At 46.3% G+C, this 13,266-nt stretch overlaps 1 protein-coding gene across 5 annotated transcripts in view; it reads left to right on the plus strand.

Annotated features, from left to right (window-relative positions):
- The window catches only part of ABL2 (ABL proto-oncogene 2, non-receptor tyrosine kinase), a 39,740-nt gene extending 27,029 nt beyond the window's left edge, over positions 1–12,711 (plus strand). For 3 of the 5 annotated variants that reach the window (XM_068199412.1, XM_068199414.1, XM_068199413.1), the window contains exons 2-11: positions 2,432–2,602; positions 3,301–3,596; positions 4,162–4,434; positions 5,168–5,252; positions 6,874–7,051; positions 7,629–7,813; positions 8,104–8,256; positions 9,060–9,149; positions 10,357–10,530; positions 10,767–12,711. In XM_068199412.1, coding sequence (XP_068055513.1) covers positions 2,432–2,602; positions 3,301–3,596; positions 4,162–4,434; positions 5,168–5,252; positions 6,874–7,051; positions 7,629–7,813; positions 8,104–8,256; positions 9,060–9,149; positions 10,357–10,530; positions 10,767–12,463 — 3,302 coding nt within the window. In that variant the 3' untranslated portion in view covers positions 12,464–12,711. The remainder of the gene's footprint in view (positions 1–2,431; positions 2,603–3,300; positions 3,597–4,161; positions 4,435–5,167; positions 5,253–6,873; positions 7,052–7,628; positions 7,814–8,103; positions 8,257–9,059; positions 9,150–10,356; positions 10,531–10,766) is intronic. The other 2 variants (XM_068199415.1, XM_068199416.1) reach the window with 1 other exon arrangement.
- The last annotated feature ends 555 nt before the right edge of the window (positions 12,712–13,266 follow it).

A 13,266-nucleotide genomic window follows, 5' to 3' on the forward strand; every position in this document is an offset into this window, starting at 1 on the left:
CACTGCCAGTCCAGCACAGCCCCACACGTTTCCATGTGGGCAGAACTCTTGGTGCTGAACAGAACTTGGCATTTCTGCTGGCTTCACCTTGCCTGCAGCAGCTCTGGAGCTGGGCTGGCCCTGGGCTGCTTCAGGCTATCCATGGGTGCATGGATAAACACTTAACTTCGTGCTGTCTGTGGAGCAGGGCTTGGCTGCTCCGTGTGTGAGCTTTTCTGGCTGGAGAAAGAAACTTAAAGGATGCTTTGACTTAGAATAAATGTTATATTTTTGTTTAAAGCGTTTCACTGGTTGGCAGATAGACAATTGAAAGTAAGAAGATAATTAACACTCTTAAGGGATTTTGGAGCTGAAAAGTTGGGTATTTTTTGGAAACTGCCTACTTTTGTGTTTGCTCTCTAGCAGAGATGTGTAAGTTAGGGTTCTCAAACAGCACATTTAACTTTGTTTAAAGCATTGAAACTCTCATAACACAAGTCACTGTAGGAACATAAGGAATGTATTATGTAATTAAGTACCTTTTTTTACTCCTTAAAGAGAGCTGGATTTAGGAACTGGTGTTCTTTCATGGAACTCAGTATGCACACAACCAGCCCCAAGAAAATACAGTGGGATGTTGGCAGCCATGCTGAAATGTAGGTGGCCGAGCAGTGAGATTTCTTATTTTCCATGATAGCTTCCAGTCTGATGGGTTAATATCTTGTAAAACTAATTGCAGTTGAGAGTTAGGAATAAGAAATGTATGTAAATATTGCATCTGCAGGCAGCGCAATCAAGGAACTGACATTTTGGTGCCTTAGTCTCTAGTCTCTTCTTTTTGTGCTAGGAGAACCTTGACAGAAGGCTACTTTTAGCTTATTAAGTAATTGCAAGACGAACAGGTTATGCAAGCAATAGAACTCTGAATAATTACCAGAAATACAGTCAAAAGCCACTTAGCTACGTTTAAAATGGAAACAGAACAAACCTCAACCACTTACTTACCTACAATGCAGTTTAAAAATTACTTTATAGGCTGGAAATCTCCCATAGTCCTCATTTTCCAGGCTCGAGCTCTGTCCTGTGACACAGATTTAGCATATTGCTGTGCCTGTTACATGGCACAGTCTTCTTCCTGTTTTGTATCTCACTGGCTTCCCAATTTTACTGTCCTGTGCTGCATTTGAGCTCTTTGTTCCTTTTTCAAGTGCCTTACAGACCAGCTCTTGCTCATGAGTGTGAGTCTCAGGGGCCTGTGGAGAAGGGGGAGGGTGTAGTCACACGCACATTCTCTGGCAGTGTCTGCTTAAAAACATCCCAAGCCTGACTACTCAGCCCATCAGAAATGGGCCAAACCAATGACTGTAAAGCAAAGAAAGCCTCAGATTTTTTTAGAGGGAACTTTTTATGTTTAGTGCATTTAATGAAATCTCTTTGCAGTATACATTTCTCTCAGTTCAACTAGAGAATTCAGAAATAGATATTGGGACAGGGGCTTAGATCTGTGCTGACAGAGAAAAAGTATATAACTTTAATAAACGTATAACTTTACACCTCCATATGTTTTTGTTCCCTTGAGCAGCCCCCATGTATGAAACCACACCATCACTCTTGTCTTAATATTGAAATTTACTCTACTACATGTTCCTGGAAAACCTCTCCATGAGTTAGAAAGCCAGTGATGGTCTTGACATAGCACTAGCATGAAGTGTTGACAGTTTTGCTTCTTACTACAGTTCTTCCTGAAACCCTGTGGATTTAGATTAGTTTTAATCATCACAAGAACTGTAGGGAGTTTTTTCTTTTATTGCTAAAAGATGTCTGATTCCTGCCCCCACTCCCTTGTAGTGACGAGTTTGCATCGGTTGTCCATTGGAACAGCAAAACAGAAGTGCTGCTGCTAAATACCCAGCATCAGCTGTACTGCCCTCTGTCCCTGCTCCTGTCAGTCTTCCACCTCTGTTTACAGAGTCTTGAAATGTATTACAAATCTCTGTCATTCGTGTTAATACTGAACCAGTTACTGTGCCAACTTATGCATGTCATTTGTGTCATAATTCAGTCTTACCTGTATTTGTAATGTTGGTTTCAGATCCAGGCTGTGTCCACCACAGAAACAATAAAGACAAAACATAACATTTTGTGATTGAAAGGTTTCCTTCACTACTTCATGTAATTTTAAAAAGTGCTCTTAATTGTGCACCTATTTTTAAGCTATGAAGGCTTAAATAATTTTAAATAGAGATGTAGATAAATAAAAGTATATATAATATAACAAATATTAAATATAATTTTATATTAAATAGCTTGCTACTTGGCTTATAGCAGCTAAATCACCTTCTCCAGGAGTTGGACTCGATGATCCTTGTGGGTCCCTTCCAACCCAGGCTATTCCCTGCTTCCATGGTTAGAACTGTACACAAAGTGATTGCCTGTCCTGTCCTTTCCTCAGAGGCCCTGCACCGCCCCTACGGCTGCGACGTCGAGCCCCAGGCACTGAACGAAGCCATCAGATGGAGCTCCAAGGAGAACCTGCTTGGAGCCACTGAGAGCGATCCCAATCTCTTTGTTGCACTTTACGATTTTGTAGCAAGTGGTGACAACACACTCAGCATCACCAAAGGTAAGACTGGGAGTGCAGAGCAGCTGGGGGCTTGAAAACCTAGCAACAGAAATCAGGAAATGGAATCCCTGCCTGGATAGGAGTGGGAATAGTGCACTTAGAGAATGGGAATACTGCACTTAGAGAAGGTGATTCCCTGCAGCGGTGGTGGGAAGCAGAGAGCCCGTCCCTCATGGTGCTGGAGGGACACCTGCTGGGCAGTTCTGCTGGACAGGCACAGTCCAGCCCACTCCTGTGCCAGGCTCCCCACATCACCAGCCCTGTGAGGTATCTGCTGTAGGAAGGGCAGAGGGAAGTGGGTACATCACAGATGGTAACAGAACTTGGCAATTTCAACTGGGGGCAGAATCAAGACTCAAGCTTGCACAGACACTTTCTGATTTTGGTCAGTGCGTGTGTCAGAGCTGTTAAATCATATGTCATTTACAGCTTCAAGAAAACAAACCTCATTCCTCCAAGAAAAGAAAGTCTTCATAGTCTAATAAGCTATAGTACAAGAAGCTTTTTGAGTTCATCTCATTGTACTAATATTCTGTCTGAGCCTTTGCTTCATGAACACTTTATATGTAGCAGTTCAATTATAAGATGATTTCTTGTGTTAAGCTACAAACCCAGGCTCAACTGATGCTGAGTTTCTCCCTCAAGAAGACACAACAGCTTGCATTGTGCTTATTTTGTGTTTTTCTTTCTGGTCACAGGTGAAAAGTTGCGAGTCCTGGGTTACAACCAGAATGGTGAATGGAGTGAGGTACGTTCGAAGAATGGGCAGGGCTGGGTACCAAGCAACTACATCACTCCAGTGAACAGCCTGGAGAAGCACTCGTGGTACCACGGGCCGGTGTCCCGCAGTGCAGCAGAGTATCTGCTCAGCAGCCTCATCAATGGCAGCTTCCTGGTCCGGGAAAGCGAGAGCAGCCCAGGGCAGTTGTCCATCTCGCTCAGGTACGAAGGACGTGTTTACCACTACAGGATCAACACCACCTCGGATGGCAAGGTAAGGACCTCTGGACAATGCTGTGGGGAGAGGAGATGAAGATATCACCTTGCAGAATCTCACGTTTTGCTGATCCAGTATTAATATAAAAGAACACGTGTACCAAGGGTTTGGTGGTGACTCCCCAAACAGCACTTTGGAAGAAGTGCAGACAGTTCTTGTCTGGGTTGAAAGTAGCTGGGTAGCAAGGCAGCTGTGGTTGGAGGTGGGGGTAGCTTTCCACTGATCCCCTTAGAAGCAGCAGAGCTTTGGTAAGTCAGCATTTTTACCAAGATGAAGTAGTGGCATGTTCTGTTGAGAGACCTAAGAATTCCAGTTTCTAGTCCTGTAAAGCATGAGGAGGGAGACAGCACAGCTCTTAAGTGAGGCTTATATGTACTTGCCTTCTGCAGGTAAAAATCCCACAGATTAATAGTTATTTGCCCAACAGGAAGAGAACAAATATTTTAAAGTCCTGGGTTTCAGATTTTTTTAAAAAAACTAGAATGTTTGTACCTGTTTTCCAACGTTACTGAAAACTTCCAGCTGCCTTCATTTAAGCAGATTCCTGTTTCTTGCTTAACAGGTCTATGTGACAGCAGAAAGCCGTTTCAGCACCCTGGCAGAGCTGGTGCACCATCACTCGACAGTGGCAGATGGCCTGGTGACAACTCTGCATTACCCAGCACCCAAGTGCAATAAGCCCACCGTGTATGGAGTGTCCCCCATCCATGACAAGTGGGAGATGGAGCGCACCGACATCACCATGAAGCACAAGCTCGGGGGAGGGCAGTATGGAGAGGTCTACGTGGGGGTCTGGAAGAAATACAATCTCACAGTGGCTGTGAAAACGTTAAAGGTGAGGTTTCAGATTCCGGGCACTGTTCATTTGGTCCCTGTTTATGACATGAGTAAGGAAATTGTAATGTTCCCAACTGCACCTCGTGATACAAAAATCAGAAAACAGTGTGCTGATCTGCATAAAATCCGTGCTTGGGAGTAGCTTTGCAGATCAAAGTGACTCTATCAAACTTACACCAGTGCATGTGGCTTAGAAACAAATTGGAATTTTGGCCCAGCAGGAGTTGCATGTCCAAGTCAGACCAATAGAAATGGTTACAAACCCAACTTCCCTTCCTCTAGAGGAGCTGTGGAGGCTTTAAGAAGTCAAAGATGTAGAAAATACCTTCTATAAGCTGTCCTCCACTCCTGAAAAAAATCAGCTTCTCCATTTCTCTTCCTTTTCAAAACCTTGTTTGTTTCAACATTAACAACTGCAATTCTAAGTGGCCCCTGAATAAGTTAATTTTTATAGCTATACAGGGGAGCTAAGTCAGCGATCCTGAGAGTCTTCCTCTCACCAGCCACAACAGCTACCAAACGAGCAAGCCTGGCCCTGCCAGGGTACTGCAGATGGGTCTGCAGGACAGCCAGGCACCTGTTCAGGGCTGTTACAGTTTGCTTTGGTAAAAGCCAAAACAGCAGAATGGAGACAAAGATGCCATCGTTTATATTCAGCAGGATGTGTGGTTTTAACCAGACCTTGGTCATGAAGCTAAATGTTCCCTTCTTTTGCCTCTCTGTCTATCTAGGAAGATACCATGGAGGTGGAAGAGTTCTTGAAAGAAGCTGCTGTGATGAAGGAGATCAAGCACCCAAATCTAGTGCAGTTGTTAGGTGCGTGAAATGCTTTGCTCCCTGTGTTCTTACTTAGTCTTCGTTTTGGCAGAAACTCGCCTGGTTTAAATGCAGTGGCAGCTTTTCTGTATTTATATAACTTCATGAATCAGGTCAGGTTATGGGGTGGTATTTTTGACAACTTTACGTAATACTGGAGCTAAGAGACACTTAATTTTAAATAAAACATCAAATACAGTCACTTACATTAGTAGACAACTTTGCTGTTGAGGCACGACTGTTACATAAAAGTTTGCAATATCATCCTCCTGCTGGTTTATGTCCTTGGCCTTAAACATGCTCCAGGGTTCAGTGATCAGGTTCAGGTTCCTTCTCTGCTCTGTTAATCAGATTTACAAAATCATTTTCTGTGGCTTATTTTTCTGAGAGAACAGGAAAAAATTGTAAGAAAATTTAAAGTGAAATGAAAAATTCTGTTGGAAGCACAACAAATACCATTCTCCATACTTCTCAAATCAGAGACATTTACAGAAAAGGCTGCATTGAAAAGAACAAATTAGTCCATAATTAGGCAGAAGACACCAGATTGCTGCTGCTGTGAGGAACTCTGTGTATCACCAAATAAGTACATGAGATCAAACAACTCAGGACTGGAAAAAATCCACAGGCTTTACATCGTGACTCTGCCCTGTTGTCTCACTGGCAGATGCATGATATGATGACCACTATTAAATACTTTGCATAGCTGTTAAATCTACATGCACAAAGATTCTTAAGGAGACACCCTAAACCTTTACTAGTGTTTAATTGCCTCTGGATTTCTGGCACTTTCAGAAGCAGAGCTGTCATGCCAAGCCTAGGATGAGAGGAAAAATGTGAAGAATGTGAGGGCTTTTACTAACGGCAACTGTTCTGTACCCATTTTTTAAAAAGGGCACAGATGAAGTGTGTGCCAGCCCTGTCTGGTTCCAGGAGCAGGACTCAGAGTTTTGTCATCAGGGAGCTGCATTTTCACTCTTTCTGATGCACAGTGCTTTACTCCTGAATGTGTAAAGAGCTGCAGGGGGGATCCCAGAGCTGTGACAAGAGTATCCTGTTGCCCTCCTCCGCCGCCTTGACGTGCTTTGTACAGTGACTGTAGCAAGGAGTCATCCCAGGAATGTGTGAGAATGCTGCTCTAGGAGCAGGTCCCACCGTGCTGATTCCTTACCCAGCACATGGCGGTGCTTCACATTCCTCTGGAATGACATTTCAGTCTGGAAATCTTGCCAGCTGACAGGTACCTGCATCCAGTTGGCCAGTCTTCAGCTTTATGAAGGCAGAGGGTAGGGAGAAAAGCAAACTGTGTGTTCATAATTCTCCTTTTTTGTTCTGTAACCTTTCAAAGAACAGAACTACTGCTTCATGAATATTAGATAGGAATAGTGGTGCTTTTATAGACATCTTTCTCTCTGTTCATAAGGTGCATGGAGAGAAAAACAGACAGAAGCCCTGAGTTTGGGCTGCACTGACCTGGGTCTTGTACATGGGAGTCTTCACTTTCCCAGAAAAACACTCAGTGGTACAAAATGCAATGGTACAAAAATCAATGGCTGTTAAATCAGGAACAGTGGTGCGAAAGGGAAGCTTTATTCACATGCTGCCTGCTCCTCCCTGGCAGGTGTGTGCACCCTGGAGCCCCCCTTTTACATCGTGACGGAATACATGCCCTACGGGAACCTGCTGGACTACCTGCGCGAGTGTAACCGCGAGGAGGTCAGCGCTGTCGTGCTGCTCTACATGGCCACCCAGATCTCCTCTGCCATGGAGTACCTGGAGAAGAAGAACTTCATCCACAGGTGGGTGAAGTCATGTTGAGCTGCTACAGATTCAGATTGCAATGATAAACAGGCCACCAGAATGATGGGCTGGGAATTCCAGCTTTAGGGGAGGTTTCTTCCATGGTTGGGATTCACACTGGCTTATCCATTGGCTGTGTTGGCTTCAGTACTGTCTTGCAATAGCTTCTCCCCAGGACTTTCATAGCAATCTTGTGCCCAACTGCTGGTATCACCTGTGTGCAGACAGTGCCCATCCAAAGTCCTGTTTAAATGGAGGAAAAGCTGTGCCATAAGCCTGTTACCACTGTGTGATGAGCTGCTGAGCCCATCCTATCCTCAGGATACATAAACATGGCACCGTAACAGCCACCATTACTGAAACATTAAGAGAATGAAAGAAAGTTAATCCTAATCCAGATTTACCTCATTGCTCCTAAGAATAAGTCCACTCATTTTCTGACACTGTTCAGGGCAAAGCTCATCTTGCTACCTACTGTATACAGAGAGCACTTCCTGATCAAGGGGAGCAGGGCCCCAAAACTGCTTTCAAAAGCCCTGCTGCTGCTGCAGTGGTTTCCTTTGTTCCTTTGTGCAGGGACCTGGCAGCACGGAACTGCTTAGTTGGAGAAAACCACGTGGTGAAGGTGGCTGACTTTGGTTTAAGTCGACTCATGACTGGTGATACCTACACAGCCCATGCTGGGGCCAAGTTCCCAATCAAATGGACAGCTCCTGAGAGCCTGGCCTACAACACCTTTTCAATCAAATCAGATGTGTGGGGTAAGAAAACTCACCTTCCGTGTCCTTTTCTTGTTCATTTTGGTTTTTTTCTGCAGTCCAGACAACAACTTGCTTTCTGGCCTGGGCAGAAACCCTTGTGAAGATGGTCACATGCCAGGACCAGAACTTCATGAATCAATAACATTTTTAGCATGTGATGTCTCCACATAGACTGGCCTGAAATACCTGCAAGGAGACAATGCTGCTTCAAGCTGCAGTGAAGGCCACAGATTAATGAACAACAAAAGGGCAGACTTATGACCAGGAATTCTGTTTTCTTCCTTTTGCAGCCTTTGGGGTGCTGTTATGGGAAATTGCTACCTATGGGATGTCACCATATCCAGGCATTGACCTCTCTCAGGTGTATGATCTGCTGGAAAAGGGCTATCGGATGGAGCAACCAGAGGGGTGCCCTCCCAAGGTGTATGAACTGATGAGGGCATGTGAGTATCTTCTTCCACTTTTGGGGACAAAGCGTGGGAATGTGGGAGGAATCTGTAATTAGCAGCAATACCTGATCCTCAGCATGCCAAAGTTAGGGTGGGCTTCAGTTATGAAACAAAGAAGGTGGGGAATGATGAAGGATATTACTGCTTAAAAAACCTTATGGAAGCTGACAAAAGCCCAAAAGCTGGGAATTTATATGATCATAATGCAAAACAAGCAGGATGCCAGTCACTTTCCAGACCCTATGGTGATACCAGCAGACAGTGCTTCCAAAATACATTCTTCTAGTGCAGATTTCTTGCTACAGAAATTACACTTTTCATCATGATACTCTTCTGTAACTTCCCAAGCTCCATCTAGAATCAAGGCTCCTCTTTCCCCCAGAGGGTCCACGCATCCTTCTTTTGGAAGGGTCTGCCTGAAATTCAGTATTAAGAGCATGGGAGCAGGATGCTGCCTGAAGCTTTACACACTCAGTTATCTGTGACTGGGCTAGATGTGTTCAGTCCAAGCAGCCAGGGTAGCAAATACAGAATTGTCCTTTGCCCAAACAATTCAGAAAGGGGGGATAGGGAGATCAGAAAAGAGCTAGGATTTTTAGAATTGGTTCCTTCTTCTCGTGATTGTTTTCTGAGGGTACAGTAGGGTACTAACTGCTGCCATGAATCAGTGCCTGTGAATGACTCTAAAGCCTGTTTAATAGTCGGTCAGAGTCTGACTACTTTGTCTGCTTGGACAGAAGAAAAATTCATCTCCCTGTTTCAGGCACTGAGACTTACTCTGCTTTCTGGCATTGCAGGCTGGAAGTGGAACCCACCAGACCGACCTTCCTTTGCTGAGACCCACCAGGCTTTTGAAACCATGTTCCACGACTCGAGCATCTCAGAGGGTGAGAGCTGCTGTTGTTTTCTTCCTGAAACAGCACTGGAGGTTATCCCTGTGTCTCATGGATGGGCCCTTAAGGCTCATCTGCTGGCAGTGGGGTTGAAATGGGCTTCATTCCTTATTCTTTTAGCCATAATTGGGATAAATATGTTTTCTTACTTGTTTCACAAATACTGAATAAACTTCAGACACATTGCAGTGCAGGGAACAGTGTCATTTCATTTGAGCAGTAAATGCCAAAGAGCTGATTTAAAGACTATTGTCTCCTCTATCAGAGGAAATCTCTTGTTTTCCAGGCTGAAGAGTGAGGAGTAGTAAGTGATGGAGAGAGAGAAAGATGCGTGCCTATCACAGTCCCTTGCTGACTGCAGCAATTAGGTCATGAAATATTATTCTACCAGCCTCCACTTTTAAAAAAGTGTGCTTTAATCTCTGGATTTTCTGCTTAGCTACTTCTAGGAGCAAATCTGTGCAGCTCAAGTCTGAAATGTAATCTACCAGGAGGTAAATACTGGTGAGGAATGTGATACTATTCAGCAGACACGAAGAAATGTCAGAGCATTTTGCTCAATTTTTAAATTAAATATGTAACTGATCCATCAACTTCCCTACTACAGAGAAAACACACCAGATGGAATTTTACCAGTGCGGATCTATAATAGACACATCCAATGGCCACACAAATGCCAAGCTGGGTGTGGCCAGGAGGTTGTGGAGTTTTTTTCTGTATTTGTTTTCTGGTTCTTTTTGTTGACCTGTTGTTGACATGTAATCTTCATTTCTTCATCTAGGGGGATGCAGTGCTTTGCCTCAAGCAAAGCAGCTTAGACCCAGATTCCAGGGAGGACACAACTTTGGGGGTGCATCAGTAGGAGGCACCTTGATTGAAAACAGGCAAATGCATCCAGTGCTGCCTTTAGCTCTTGAGCAGCCTTTAATAGACCCCTTGTACAGATCCTACCACTGGTTTGGGGTTTTTTGGGGTTTTTTTGGCTGAATTTATAAAGATGTAAATGAGTTTGAAATGGTTAGGAAAAACATCTGACCCTGAATACCTCTAGACTTGAACAAAGTTTCAATCCATAAATGATGTATTTCTCAGTCATGGATCTCTTCCTGCCAGTCTGTGTTTGCAGGAAAGACTCAGTTTTTTTTTTTTTCCTCTTCCTTTGCTGGTCTCTGTTTTGATTAGTCTCTATTTTTCCTTACAGAGGTAGCAGAGGAGCTTGGAAGAACAGCCTCGTCCTCATCCATCGTTCCTTACCTGCCCCGCTTACCCATGCTTCCCTCCAAAACAAGAACACTGAAGAAACAGGCAGAGAACAAGGAGAACATTGAAGGAACACAGGACACTGTGGAGCACTCAGCATCCAGCTCAGCACCAGGTGTGGGCACAGGGTGTAAATTCTCAGAGAAACAAAGAGCAATGTGACATGGCCATGCTTTGTGCTGCTGTGACAATTATTTACTAGCAAATAGAAAATACTGTAGTTTTTCCAATGTTCTTTTAATGAATCCCATTGTATTTTTTCTTTCAAATTCAGTTTTGCTGCTCTTTTTTAAGGGACAGCTTCAAAACGAAAGTTAACAATGCAGATTGACACCTGTTTCTCCTGCCCAGGTTTCATCAGAAGCACACAGCCAACAGGCGGGTCGCCCGCGCTGCCCCGCAAGCAGAGGGACAAGTCCCCCAGCAGCCTCCTGGAGGATGCCAAAGAGACCATGTTCACCAGGGACAGGAAAGGGGGCTTCTTCAGCTCCTTCATGAAGAAGAGGAATGCTCCCACGCCTCCCAAGCGCAGCAGCTCCTTCCGGGAGATGGAGAACCAGCCCCATAAGAAATACGAGCTGACGGGTAACTTTTCCTCTGTTGCTTCCTTGCAGCCCGTGGACGGGTTCTCCTTTGCTCCCGCGCAGCAGGACACCAGCCTGGCTCCCCCCAAGTGCTACGGAGGGGGCTTTGTGCAGAGGACCTTCTACGGCGAGGAGGGCACTGGGCCCAGCAGTGCTGGGGCTGTGAGCACTGGTGGAGGGTGGTCGGGCATCACTGGCTTCTTCACGCCACGCTTGATTAAAAAGACGCTGGGTTTACGAGCAGGAAAACCCACTGGCAATGAAGAAGCTTCAAAGCCTTTTCCAAGGTCAAACTCTACATCTTCCATGTCCTCAGGGCTTCCAGAACAGGATAGGATGGCAATGACCCTTCCCAGAAATTCCCAGAGGTCAAAAATTCAGCTGGAACGGACTGTGTCCACCTCCTCCCAGCCCGATGAGAGCACAGAGAGGGCCAGTGACCTGATTCCCAAAAGGTTTGAAGAAGGCCCTGCTTTGACCAGAGAGAGACCAAAAGCAAAACTCTTGCCAAGGGGTGCCACAGCACTCCCTTTTCGAACTCCCTCCATGTCAGAAGAAAAGGAGGGTCCAGGGCTAGTGGCAGCTCCTAAGGGTAAGGAAAAAAACAGTGGCCCACGACAAGGAGCCCTTGAGGATGGCGAGAGGCCGGGGTGGTCATCTCCGGTAAAGGCTGCAGCAATACTTCCAACCACTCATAACCACAAAGTGCCAGTCCTAATCTCACCCACTCTAAAACACACTCCAGCAGACGTGCAGCTCATTGGCACAGACTCTCAGGGTAATAAATTTAAGCTCTTATCTGAGCATCAGGTCACTTCTTCTGGCGACAGGGACCGGCCCAGACGGGTAAAACCAAAGTGTGCTCCGCCTCCACCACCAGTGATGCGGCTCCTCCAGCAGCCAGCTGCCTGCTCGGATGCAGCAGAAGAGCTGAGCGGCGTGGCGGGAGCACAGCACGGACTGGAATCCAGTGAAGGGAGTAAGAAGGCAGCAGCAGCAGCAGCACCTGTTGGTGGAAAATCTGGGAGGCCCGCGATGCCTCCGCCCCAAGTGCCTCTGTCATCGTCTTCCACCTCCCCGGTGAAAATGGCCAACGGCACGGCCGGCGCCAAGGTAGCGCTGAGAAAGACCAAACAGGCGGCTGAGAAAATCCCCGCAGACAAGATCAGCAAGGAGGCGCTGCTGGAGTGCGCGGGGCTCCTCTCGAGCGCCATCGCCGAGCCCACGCCCAACAGCCAGCTGGTGGACACGGGGCACCAGCTGCTGGATTACTGCTCAGGCTACGTGGACTGCATCCCGCACACGCGCAACAAATTTGCCTTCCGGGAAGCCGTGAGCAAACTGGAACTCAGCCTGCAGGAGCTGCAGGTGTCCTCGACAGCTGCTGGCGTCCATGGGGCGAGCCCCGTCCTTAATAACTTATTGTCATGTGTCCAAGAAATCAGTGATGTGGTGCAAAGGTAGCTACTGTCAATCTGGGTAAGAGAAACACACACGGGGAGGGCGGGACTGTTTTTCTGTACTGATGCTTTCAAAAGGAAAGACTGATACTTGAGTATGTGAAGTACCTCAGATCACTGAGTTCTCCTCACGTTTACAGGTTCATCTCAAAAAATTGGGGATGGAGAGGGTAGATTACAGCTGTAAGGGGCAGAACATCAAAGATCTGTCCCTACCTAGTCAGGCTGATCTGCTTGGTATGGCAAGGGAAAGAAAGTTCCTTCTCCTCCCCTACAGAGGCAGGAGAACCGATGGCAGGTTCTCCCTCTGGGCAGGATGGTGGTGACAGCCAGAGTCCTGGGGTGGCTGCAGCTGCCTGGCTGCACAGGTCCTGCCCTGGCTGCACTCACCCGTGCTTTGCTGTCCTGACAAGGCCAAGGAAAGGCACTGGGGCTTTGCTGGTACCACGGGCAGAGCAGCCAGAGCAGCTTGGGAGGGGGGTCATGTGCAGCTGGGGGAAAGGTCTAATGCACTGACAGTATTCAGAGCTGCTGGAGGTGGATGCACTGGTCTGCATGGCTTAACTTCCACAGCACTGTTGCTGCTGTAATGAGAACTGCAAGATTAGTTAATATATGAAACTGTCCCTTTTCCCTCCTGTCCACCTCATCCACCATGTTCTCATGGTCACTGTATTGGAAGTGTCAGGGATGCTGGGCAGACTTACCACTGGAATTCCCCCTTCCCACCACACAGCCTTCACTCAGCTGGTACCTATTTCTAGTGGTCTAGCACAGGTGCTGCTTGATGGTCATTTTTGAGTAGTT

The sequence above is a fragment of the Anomalospiza imberbis genome, chromosome 9 (genome assembly GCF_031753505.1).
Source record: "Anomalospiza imberbis isolate Cuckoo-Finch-1a 21T00152 chromosome 9, ASM3175350v1, whole genome shotgun sequence".
NCBI lineage: Eukaryota > Metazoa > Chordata > Aves > Passeriformes > Viduidae > Anomalospiza > Anomalospiza imberbis.